This window comes from Panthera uncia, chromosome B4, assembly GCF_023721935.1.
Source record: "Panthera uncia isolate 11264 chromosome B4, Puncia_PCG_1.0, whole genome shotgun sequence".
Taxonomy (NCBI): domain Eukaryota; kingdom Metazoa; phylum Chordata; class Mammalia; order Carnivora; family Felidae; genus Panthera; species Panthera uncia.
In genome coordinates, this window is record NC_064809.1 from 90718509 (window position 1) to 90731253 (window position 12745).

The 12745-nt window shown below is 41.3% G+C and overlaps 1 protein-coding gene across 1 annotated transcript; it reads right to left on the reverse strand.

The window, feature by feature from the left end:
* Positions 1-7651: 7651 nt before the first annotated feature.
* IFNG (interferon gamma) lies at positions 7652-12089 on the reverse strand. The gene is made up of 4 exons (XM_049625931.1): positions 11865-12089; positions 10587-10655; positions 10306-10491; positions 7652-7810 (listed from the first exon to the last, which is right to left on the reverse strand). Exons 1-4 carry the CDS (start codon positions 11976-11978, stop codon positions 7676-7678), a joined length of 504 nt encoding a protein of 167 aa, XP_049481888.1. The 5' UTR covers positions 11979-12089; the 3' UTR covers positions 7652-7675.
* Positions 12090-12745: the final 656 nt, after the last annotated feature.

Sequence of the window (12745 nt, forward strand, 5' to 3'; positions counted from 1 at the left end):
ACATTGATTTTGTATCCTGCAACTTTGCTGAATTCATGTATCAGTTCTAGCAGACTTTTGGTGGAGTCTATCGGATTTTCCATGTATAATATCATGTCATCTGCAAAAAGCAAAAGCTTGACTTCATCTTTGCCAATTTTGATGCCTTTGATTTCCTTTTGTTGTCTGATTGCTGATGCCAGAACTTCCAGCACTATGTTAAACAACAGCGGTGAGAGTGGGCATCCCTGTCGTGTTCCTGATCTCAGGGAAAAAGCTCTCAGTTTTTCCCCGTTGAGGATGATATTAGCTGTGGGCTTTTCATAAATGGCTTTTATGATCTTTAAGTATGTTCCTTCTATCCCGACTTTCTCAAGGGTTTTTATTAAGAAAGGGTGCTGGATTTTGTCAAAGGCCTTTTCTGCATCGATTGACAGGATCATATGGTTCTTCTCTTTTTTTTTGTTAATGTGATGTATCACGTTGATCGATTTGCGAATGTTGAACCAGCCCTGCATCCCAGGAATGAATCCCACTTGATCATGGTGAATAATTCTTTTTATATGCTGTTGAATTCGATTTGCTAGTATCTTATTAAGAATTTTTGCATCCATATTCATCAGGGATATTGGCCTGTAGTTCTCTTTTTTTACTGGGTCTCTGTCTGGTTTAGTAATCAAAGTAATACTGGCTTCATAGAATGAGTCTGGAAGTTTTCCTTCCCTTTCTATTTCTTGGAATAGCTTGAGAAGGATAGGTATTATCTCTGCTTTAAATGTCTGGTAGAACTCCCCTGGGAAGCCATCTGGTCCTGGACTCTTATTTGTTGGGAGATTTTTGATAACCGATTCAATTTCTTCGCTGGTTATGGGTCTGTTCAAGCTTTCTATTTCCTCCTGATTGAGTTTTGGAAGAGTGTGGGTGTTTAGGAATTTGTCCATTTCTTCCAGGTTGTCCAATTTGTTGGCATATAATTTTTCATAGTATTCCCTGATAATTGTTTGTATCTCTGAGGGATTGGTTGTAATAATCCCATTTTCATTCATGATTTTATCTATTTGGGTCATCTCCCTTTTCTTTTTGAGAAGCCTGGCTAGAGGTTTGTCAATTTTGTTTATTTTTTCAAAAAACCAACTCTTGGTTTCGTTGATCTGCTCTACCGTTTTTTTAGATTCTATATTGTTTATTTCTGCTCTGATCTTTATGATTTCTCTTCTTCTGCTGGGTTTAGGTTGCCTTTGCTGTTCTGCTTCTATTTCCTTTAGGTGTGCTGTTAGATTTTGTATTTGGGATTTTTCTTGTTTCTTGAGATAGGCCTGGATTGCAATGTATTTTCCTCTCAGGACTGCCTCGCTGCGTCCCAAAGCGTTTGGGTTGTTGTATTTTCATTTTCGTTTGTTTCCATATATTTTTAAATTTCTTCTCTAATTGCCTGGTTGACCCACTCATTCGTTAGTAGGGTGTTCTTTAACCTCCATGCTTTTGGAGGTTTTCCAGACTTTTTCCTGTGGTTGATTTCAAGCTTCGTAGCATTGTGGTCTGAAAGTATGCATGGCATGATCTCAATTCTTGTATACTTATGAAGGGCTGTTTTGTGACCCAGTATGTGATCTATCTTGGAGAATGTTCCATGTGCACTCAAGAAGAAAGTATATTCTGTTGCTTTGGGATGCAGAGTTCTAAATATACCTGTCAAGTCCATCTGATCCAATGTATCATTCAGGGCCCTTGTTTCTTTATTGACCGTGTGTCTAGATGATCTATCCATTTCTGTAAGTGGGGTGTTAAAGTCCCCTGCAATTACCACATTCTTATCAATAAGGTTGCTTATTTTTATGAGTAATTGTTTTATATATTTGGGGGCTCCGGTATTCGGCGCATAGACATTTATAATTGTTAGCTCTTCCTGATGGATAGACCCTGTAATTATTATATAATGCCCTTCTTCATCTCTTGTTACAGTCTTTAATTTAAAGTCTAGTTTGTCTGATATAAGTATGGCTACTCCAGCTTTCTTTTGGCTTCCAGTAGCATGATAAATAGTTCTCCATCCCCTCACTCTCAATCTAAAGGTGTCCTCAGATCTAAAATGAGTCTCTTGTAGACAGCAAATAGATGGGTCTTGTTTTTTTATCCATTCTGACACCCTATGTCTTTTGGTCGGCACATTAATCCATTTACATTCAGTGTTATTATAGAAAGATACGGGATTAGAGTCATTGTGATGTCTGTATGTTTTATGCTTGTAGTGATGTCTCTGGTACTTTGTCTCACAGGATCCCCCTTAGGATCTCTTGTAGGGCTGGTTTAGTGGTGACAAATTCCTTCAGTTTTTGTTTGTTTGGGAAGACCTTTATCTCTCCTTCTATTCTAAATGACAGACTTGCTGGATAAAGGATTCTCGGCTGCATATTTTTTCTGTTTAGCACACTGAAGATATCGTGCCAAGCCTTTCTGGCCTGCCAAGTTTCAAAAGAGAGATCAGTCACGAGTCTTATAGGTCTCCCTTTATATGTGAAGGCACGTTTATCCCTTGCTGCTTTCAGAATTTTCTCTTTATCCTTGTATTTTGCCAGTTTCACTATGATATGTCGTGCAGAAGATCGATTCAAGTTACGTCTGAAGGGGGTTCTCTGTGCCTCTTGGATTTCAATGCCTTTTTCCTTCCCCAGGTCAGGGAAGTTCTCAGCTATTATTTCTTCAAGTACCCCTTCAGCACCTTTCCCTCTCTCTTCCTCCTCTGGGATACCAATTATGCATATATTATTTCTTTTTAGTGTATCACTTAGTTCTGTAATTTTCCCCTCATACTCCTGGATTTTTTTATCTCTCTTTCTCTCAGCTTCCTCTTTTTCCATAACTTTATCTTCTAGTTCACCTATTCTCTCCTCTGCCTCTTCAGTCCGAGCTGTCGTTGTTTCCATTTTGTTTTGCATTTCGTTTAAAGCGCTTTTCAGTTCCTCATGACTGTTCCTTAGTCCCTTGATCTCTGTAGCAAGAGATTCTCTGCTGTCCTCTATACTATTTTCAAGCCCAGGGATTAATTTTATGACTATTATTCTAAATTCACTTTCTGTTATATTATTTAAATCCTTTTTGATCAGTTCATTAGCTGTTGTTATTTCCTGGAGATTCTTCTGAGGGGAATTCTTCCGTTTGGTCATTTTGGATAGTCCCTGGAGTGGTGAGGACCTGCAGGGCACTTCCCCTGTGCTGTGGTGTATAACTGGAGTTGGTGGGCGGGGCCGCAGTCTGACCTGATGTCTGCCCCCAGCCCACCGCTGGGGCCACAGTCAGACTGGTGTGTGCCTTCTCTTCCCCTCTCCTAGGGGCGGGATTCACTGTGGGGTGGCGTGGCCCGTCTGGGCTACTTGCACACTGCCAGGCTTGTGGTGCTGGGGATCTGGCGTATTAGCTGGGGTGGGTAGGCAAGGTGCCCGGGGGCAGGAGGGGCAGGCTTAGCTCGCTTCTCCTTAGGTGATCCACTTCAGGAGGGGCCCTGTGGCAGCGGGAGGGAGTCAGATCCGCTGCCGGAGGTTTGGCTCCGCAGGAGCACAGAGTTGGGTGTTTGCGCGGAGCGAGCAAGTTCCCTGGCAGGAACTGGTTCCCTTTGGGATTTTGGCTGGGGGATGGGCGGGGGAGACGGCGCTGGCGAGCGCCTTTGTTCCCCACCAAACTGAGCTCTGTCGTCCGGGGGGCTCAGCAGCTCTCCCTCCCTTTGTCCTCCAGCCTTCCCGCTTTCTGAGCAGAGCTGTTAACTTATGACCTCCCAGACGCTAAGTCGCGCTTGCTGTCGGAACACAGTCCGCCCGGCCCCTCCGCTTTTGCCAGCCAGACTCGGGGGCTCTGCTTGGCCGGCGAGCCGCCCCTCCGCCCCGGCTCCCTCCCGCCAGTCCGTGGAGCGCGCACCGCCTCTCCGCCCTTCCTACCCTCTTCCGTGGGCCTCTCGTCTGCGCTTGGCTCCGGAGACTCCGTTCTGCTAATCCTCTGGCGGTTTTCTGGGTTATTTAGGCAGGTGTAGGTGGAATCTAAGTGATCAGCAGGACGCGCGGTGAGCCCAGCGTCCTCCTACGCCGCCATCTTCCCCGAAAGCTCTGTTTTATTTATTTTTGAGACAGAGAGAGACAGAGCATGAACCGGGGAGGGGCAGAGAGAGAAGGAGACACAGAATCCAAAGCAGGCTCCAGGCTCTGAGCCGTCAGCACAGAGACCGATGCGGGGCTGGAATTCATGAACTGTGAGATCATGACCTGAGCCGAAGTCAGACACTTAACCAACTGAGCCACCCAGGCACCCCTGGGTGCTTTTATGAAAGGGTTAAGCTAAATAGTTAAGAAGGAAGCTCCAGGAACCTATCCTTTTCTGTCCTTGATACTCACAATCTTGCCACCACTATATGCCCCAAAGCCAGCAGAACTGATCTCATTATACCCATTATGTTTGTTTATGTCAGTGATCATAAGAAGTCCAAGACTCAGAACACATCCTTATGTACATTCTCTTTTATGACCTCCTATCCTACCCCTACTCACTGGGTCTTCTGGAATTCACAGTTCAGAACTAACTAAATCCATTACACCTCAACTTCCTCATACTGAAAACATAAACTGATTCTCTCCTAAGGGCACACCTTCACCTTTGTCCCCTTCAAATGGTGGCTGGTTTTCTCTCATCTTTTGGGCCTGGAGGTGGGGCAAATATCCTTTCTTCTATTTCTTTACCCTCCTTCACCTTGGATATATTCCTTCCCGTCTTTAATCAGCTCAGAGTTTATTGCCAATTTATCCCCATAACCTCCTTGTCCTGTCTTCCTCTGTCCTACTTCCTTGGCCAAATTAAAGTCTACTAAATGTAACTCTCTGACTACTCTGTATTTTCACCAACAACTCTATATAGATGGAGAAAACCACTCAGTTACACTAACTGGTGTCCCTTAATTTCATGATTGTGGACCTCAAGTGAGCCCTTAAAGCTGCCTGACAATCCACATTGCACTCCCGTGATCTTTTCATTCTTCTGCTCCTCCCAAGCCTCCAACACTTCCTCTGTGAACTTTGGTCTCCTATTTCACTGAAAAAACTTTAAACAAATAGTTAAAACTTCTCCAACTTCTCACCATCACATTTAACCACTTGCTAACATTAGCAACCACATAATCTACCTTCTAACCTATTAATGATGATAAACTTTCTATGCACCTGCTTAAAGCCAATTCCTCCTGTGTCCGCAGTTGACCTCTCTTATATACTCATGAAGCCACTCTGACATTCTCCCCATCTCTCCTACATCATCTATTATTTTTTCCATAGTTAGATTATTTCCATTAATACATAAACATGCTGTTTCTTCTCCCATCAAAAGCAACAACCAAAAAATGTACAACTTCTTTTCATCTCCCATATCTTGACAACTACCTTTTTCTTTGCTCTTCTTCCAGCAAAACTTCTAAGAAGATTTATCCAGATTTGTTGTCTCTAGTGTCTCTCTTAATCCTATTGCAATCAGGCTTTCAATCTTACCCTACATCAGAATTGCTCTTGTCCAATATCTCCGTGTTGCTAAATCCAGGGGTCACTTCTCAGCTTCATCTAAATAGACCTATCTACACTTGACACAGTTTATTCCTGAAACCCTTTCTTCACTTGGCTTTCAGGGTGTCTCTCTCACTTTTTAGGTTGTCCTCTTACTTCACTGGTCATTTCTTTTCAGTCTCCCTTGCTGGGCTCTCCTTAGTCTCTCTCTCTCTCTCTTTTTCTAATATTTATTTTTGAGAGAGAGAGACAGGGCATGAGCAGGGGAGGGGCAGAGAGAGACACACACACACAATCCAAAGCAGACTCCAGGCTCTGAGCTGTCAGCACAGAGCCGATGCAGGGCTCAAACTCATGAACCGTGAGATCATGACCTGAGCTGAAATCGGACACTTAACAAACTGAGCCACCAGGCACCCCTCTCCTTAGCCTCTTAATGATGGCATGCCTGGAGACTCAATCCTTGAGCTCCTTCTCTTCACTCTGTAAACTCATGAACTTCACAAGTTCACCTGGTATTAGGTCTTTAAATACCTTCTATATGCCTCAGCTCCCAAATGTATATCAACTGTCCAGACTTCTCTCTCAACTCCAGACAGATCTAGCCTTTTCTCTTATCATGCAAGACAAATCTCCACGTTAGAGCCTTTGTAAGGATATTCCCCTTGCCTGGAATCTGAATGGCTACCTCCCTTGCCTCTTACAAGTGCTTCCTCAAAGTCATCTCTTCAATGAAGCCAATTCTAACCACTCCATCTAACCCTTTAGCCCACCCACTCAGCTGTAATTAAAGTTTTCCCACTTCCCCCATCCTGCCGTACCCTTTTTGCACAGCACCTAACACCTTCTAATATAGTATGCAATTTACTAACATATTATGTATTTGGTTTATGATCTGTCTCCCCCTTGCTAAATTTGAAATTCTTCAAGGGCAGGATTTTTTGTCTGTTTTGTTCATGATGGTGACTTAAGTCTCTAGAACATCACCAGACCCATAGTAGTTGCTCCAATAAATATTTCTTGAGTGAAAGAATGAACTTTCACCACAGGATTATGAGGAAGGCCCAATTATTCTTCTTTCCCACATAAGGAAACTGGCGCTTAGAATTCATTAAAAGTCACACGACTTGTAATGGCAGGACCAAGATTCCAATCCAGACCCCTCGACTTAGAGCTCACACTCACTATTCCATAGCCGGTGGTGTTTGCCCAAGGTGGACAGCGGAGATGGGGGAGGCCTAGATAAAGGATGCCGTCGGGAGTTGACGAAGATGTAGAAATAAATCTTTGTGTGCCAAGCTAAACAATTTGGACTACTTTCCATGGCAGAAGCTCCAAAGTAAATGGTAATGTAATTACATTCTATTTTGGAAAGATAACTCAAACAGCTGCCACATGGAACAGTGGAAACCAACAAATTGCCAGTGGAGAGAAACACCACATTTGGGGCTAAACTCCACTCTAAGGTTTCCACAGCTAAAAAATGACTTTCTTCCTACTAACTCCTTAGAGTATAGTTCATTTACCCCAGTCGTCACTTAGACAAAGTCTGACACAGCATGAAGAGTTATGAAATTATACTTTATTCATATATATTAAATATTCATAAACTAAACAAATTAATTGCTTTCCATTTGGGTACAGTCACAGTTGTCAGTGATATTCTGAAACACCAGGCATGAAAAGAAATGCTATTTTCTTAATCAGGAGACAAGTCATATCGCCTGACACATTCAAGTGCTGTCTGACATGCCGTTAGAGCAGTGGCTCATAACACAGACATGTTCCCAAATAGGCAGCGACTGGATGGCATCATTTCATTCATAAGTGTTCATTGTATCATCAAGTGAAATAAATGCACAGCCCACAGAGTCTTATTTAAATTGGCTGCCTCGTTGGTCCCTGAGATTTAGCCTTGAAATCACATAATCTTGCCTAGTTAGTCAGGAAAAAGAAGGGGAGAGGGCTGAGTGAAACAGTCACAGGATACAGGAATTATAAATAATATATATATTAATAGTCACTTTAATTACATAAAAGTTGCTATTATAAATACTTTGATTGATGAGTCTAAAAATATATTCTTCATATAAATAATGTAAAATATTAAATATTAATAAATAGATTTAGATTTAAAAATTCAAATATTGTAGGCAGGATGACCATTATTTCGATGCTCTACGGCCTCGAAACAGATTCTGACTCCTTTTCCGCTTCCTCAGGTTAGATCTTGGTGACAGATCATTCATCACTTTGAAGAGTTCATTTATTGCTTTGCGCTGGACCTGCAGATCATTCACCTGTTGGAAAAGAAAGCAGCAAAATTAATATCAGGCATACAAGCCATCAGGATATTCTGCTATTACTATCAGGACAATGGAATTACTCCTTCAAAAAAAATGATTTTCATTGTCAATTGATTACCTTAATATACAATGATGGTTTCTTCACTTAAGACTAAAACTGTAATTAAATTGCCAGTTGTGCCGTAATATGATGGGGTACATGACACATCCTTAAATTTACTGCTAGAGAATTCCCGAAATTATATAGCGAAAAGAGCCTTGAGGTGGAGTGATAAAAAGTGTGGGTTTGGATCCTGTGTGTGCAATAACTGTGACTTTGAACCAGTCACTTAACCTCTCTGAACCTCTGTTTTCTCATCGAAACAACGAGGAGATTATTGCAATCACCTCTAGGCTCTCTACCGATTCTACCCACCTTGGACTTTAATTAGTCTTTGATTAATCAAATAAGTTACTATGGGTCAATGGTCCTCACCTTTGGCATGTAGTAGAACAACCTGGAGACCTAATGAAGAACTCAGAGACCCAGATACATGAAGTCAGAGAAGACCCAGGAAGTTGTGTGGTCCCTCTGTTACTCACCAAAGTTTGAGAACCATGAATACAGGTTCAGTACTTTGCAAACACCAAGTCTAGGACAGATGAATACTGTAATGTTTCATCTCCCCCAAATTAGCTCAGTCTCATCACTTCCATAATGGGATTAAAAATAGACACTAATCATATTTACATGGCAGTCATCAATGACTGGTATGAACGTTTAAAATTAGGAATTGCAGCAAATTTCCCTGCACCTTTCTATCCCAGCAAACTGAACTATTTCCTTACTCTAACCTACAGGACCATTTAGGTGAATTCATGTTTAATAAAATAGGGAGCATTTACTTTCATCTTGGCTCTGCCACGATTTTTCTTTCTAATACTGGAAACACTATGGCCACCTTGCTACATTTCTGAGAATAACTAGGGGGATCTAGGCTTCAGAACTAATTATTAAAAAACATAGCATTCTTAAATATGTTAGCAATGGAGCAAGAGGACGCAATTGTTGACAGCTCACTCAAAATCGCCCATCATGAAGCAGGAGGCTTGGAGCTTCTGGGAAGGACGGGACCCACAGATTTTGTTTCAAGGCCCAGTTACAGCAGAGTAGAAAAAAGTTTCTGTGAGCTGCGTTTGCAAGTGATAAATTTTACTTTCCGGTGTTCAAAGTATCACCAAGAAACTAAGAGATCCACCCAGGACTGAACAGTAAGCCAGGGGCAGCACTGGGTCAGGAATGAGGACTTTTTCAGGCTCTAGCATGTGGCCGGAGGAGATCCACTGAACATTGGAAAACACTGTCAGTGGACAAGAGTAATGGTCTGATAATGTTCCAAACCACTTTTGTACCACCTTGAGACTAGAGAGATCCTGAAGAACAAGCACTTATCTGAGAGGGCTTATCTGAGAGAAGTGAGAGGCAGGCCCAGGAAGAGTGACAGCTGCCAAATCCTGAGAGGGTAAGTCATCACCGGACCCCTCCCTTTCTCATTCACATCTGTTACATCAAAGCCACACCCAGAGGAATCAGGAGGCCTTTGTCTCCTAGATAAAATTTTGGAAAATGTGATTCGTCTTTATGCTTCAAAGTTATCTTTCAGCTTCTAGAAGCCATAACTTTAAGACTCAAGACAATTTCGTCAGGTAAGGCTTGGGAACTGACGGATGTCTCCAGCTGAGACGGTTTAGCATCCAAAAGTTGATAGAACAATTTTTTCATAAGATATAAATTCTATTTTCTTCTCTGAAAACAAAAACACTTTCTTACCGCTACTTGGGCTGCACAATATGAGGGGTTGACCAGAGCCTGGCAGGGGAATGCACCTAGTGCCTTTTCAAAGGCCATAGTTTTTGCTATCTCATTCCCTTTTTTATATTCATGTGATTATACAGTTTTAGAGCAAAGGAGACCATAGAAATTAGAGTGATCCCAAAAGGCTCTCTGTAGGATGAGAAAAGTGAGCACCAGTCAGGCCTGTGATTCATCTGAAGTCACGTGGTTCCTTGGTGGCCAAGCTGGGAGGAGGGCACAAATCTTCTCCATTCCCACCCCCTACTCCGCACTGCACTCTCCATTAAGACCTGCAGCCTCCCAGCCAAAGCAAGAGAACTTCCCTCACACAAAAAAAGGGGCGATGAGAGAAGTGCTTCTCAATACTCCCCTCGACTCCTTCACTGTTTCCTCCTCACTGGATTTGTCCGTTCACCTGCCTTTGCACTACAGAGACAATGCCAGCATTTCCCCAAATCACAAAATTAAATGATTTCCGTACAGGCTTAGCAAAATTACCCCAAAGCACAAATGGAATTACTAAGGAGGAGTTTGGACCATGGGTTCATTTCACAGTTTTACCAACTGTACCCAGTAGCTGATCAGCTTTCTGGAAATTAGGTATTTTGCAAGATCCTCTGTAATGAAACCAAAGAAAGAATTAAGATCAACTCACAGGGATTTGAATCAGCTTGAGGAAGTCATCCCGTTTACTGGAGCTGGTATTTAACAACTTATCAAGCATGTCTTCCTTGATGGTGTCCATGTTCCTTTGAATGCGCTGGTCATCATCTTTCAGGTTTTCAAACATTTTCAAGTAGAAGGAGACAATTTGGCTTTGAATTATTGTTTTATCACTCTCCTTGGAAGAAAAGATCACAAAGAGAGGTCGATGTGAATTTATGCATCAGAAAATAAGCAACAAGAAAATCAGCCAAATGGAAATACCCAGCTTACCTCTTTCCAGTTCTTCAAAATGTCTACGAAAAGCGACCCACCATCTGCTACATCTGGATTACTTGCATTCTAAAAAAAGAAAGAAACATGGTTTACAATTAGTCCATTAATTTCCCCAAAACTGCACTTCAAGTTTTAGTGCTGACAATATTCGCTGATTTTCTTTTCAACGCTATTAAAGCTGTTGTGTTGGATATAGCCAAACACCATCATGCTATTTTAGCTTTCTTATTTTCTAGTATACTCTTAAACTGCAATATTACAAATGAACTCCAGAAGGCCAGTGATACTTCAATTATCCCAAATCATTTTAGTAAGGAAAAGAAAGTATTTTCAAGCCTAGTTAAAAAAAAAAAAAAAAAAAAAAAAAATTCAGCCAAATCATATCACTATAAAATACTGCCCCCCTATGGTACTGGTCTTCATAACATCTACCTGTGCCCTCCTATGTGGCATTATGTCAGCTTTAAAAGATAGTTCCAAATGTGTGTGTGTGTGAGACAGAGATTTGATTTGACGATGTGAGAATAAATAGCCTGTGAATGCTTGAATATTAAGTATACCAGCTACAGTTATAATAGCTACATTTTGGACCAATAACAAAATTTTTGAAATGCAAAAACTATTTTAATTAACCATAAATAAAATTTTAAAAAGCTCATAAAACAAAATGAAAACCTTTTTAATAGGAGCCAGATTATAACTCCTACAAAATCTCAGCGAGTGACTGAGTTCAAGAATAATTCCTAGATCATCTAGACGCGGCAGTAGAACTTTGAAACCATTTTTTGGAGCAAAACACTTGTAATCTTTTTTTAAGCCCGAACTTAAGGACCTCACATTCTTTCACTAATTATGTCAGATTACCATTCTTCATGCTAACCCTGACCTTCCATTGCTACCATCATTCCTGATTTTTCAGCGTACTCTGATCATCTAAGATGGCTAGTCATTGTTTCAATAGGCACACTACCCAACATCACAATCTAATAGATTCTCACCACAAAATTATCGACATCACTGTCCTTTATACCCATATTATTCCCATCTTCTGGAAGATTGATGAACGCCCCCTAAATCTCTATAGCAAGTTGAGCAGAGGGTAAAAACGACATCTAGATCATGTAGTTAAACAACGCATCTGGTAAACAGGCAACATTACACCAAGTCTCCTCAAGATGACTATGGCCTAGACATGGCAACCTATCATAGACACAACTCCAAGTCAACATGCATTCATCTCAACCACAGCGAGTGTTACTAAAAAGTCATACTTACAAAATATCCCTTTAGCTCTTCTATTTCTTTAAAAAACATGGCCTGACAGTAACAACCAGAAGAACACAAAATTATGCAAAGCTGAAAAGCAAAAATAAAACTTGTGTAATTCATCGTTTCGGAGAGTTGGGCCGAAGTAGTTGAAACCAGTAGCTCCGGGATGAAGTTGATCAGGTCCGAAGGATTTAGCCGATCTTTCTTTTCTAATAGCCGACCAGCAGACAATCAGAAAAATGTACTACATCTCCTTTTGCTGCTGGTATTTATACCTAGCTGAAGTCCTCAGGATTACGTATTTTCACAAGTTTTTTTTTTTTTTTTTCAGATGAGATGGTGACAGATAGGCAGAGATGCTAGTTTGTATTAATAACTATGGTTTTGTGGCATTTTGGTGTTGTAGTTAGAGTTTCCTTTCAACTCTCTGGGTCTTTTGACGATGAGACAGACCCATTATGCCCACCTGTACCATTCTTGTGGGATCCTTTGAAAGCACTTTTACTTCACACCATTCAGGGATTGGAAATTTTTTTGCACCTCCATCCTTTCCCCTTGTAAAATGTGGAGTTTTCATCCACCAAGCACATGGATCGTTCGTTTGTGGTCGGGAGGAAGTAAAAAAGGAAATTGTAGGGGTGCTCCAACCTTTACAAAGGGGGTGCCTTTTAAAGTTTTTCTTGCAAATGACCAGAAAGCAAGGAAAGAATGTGGTTCAAAGACCAAGGTGGTGAGGAAGTCCTTCATCAAAGTTGGTTAGTGACATATCTACCACAGCTTTGCATTGCCCTGGACCCAAAGGGCCCAATAGAAATATAATCTAAGGTAAACAGATAAATTAAAGTTTTCTAGCAGCTTTCTTAAGAAAAGTAAAAAGAAACAGGGAA

Coding starts and splice junctions, on each gene's coding strand:
- IFNG (XM_049625931.1), bottom strand. CDS start 11,978: ATGAATTACACAAGTTTTATTTTTGCTTTTCAGCTTTGCATAATTTTG. Junction 10,656..11,864: donor AAGAGCTAAAGGGATATTTT/GTAAGTATGACT, acceptor TTCTTTTTTTAG/AATGCAAGTAATCCAGATGT. Junction 7,811..10,305: donor TCAAGCTGATTCAAATCCCT/GTGAGTTGATCT, acceptor CTTTTCCAACAG/GTGAATGATCTGCAGGTCCA.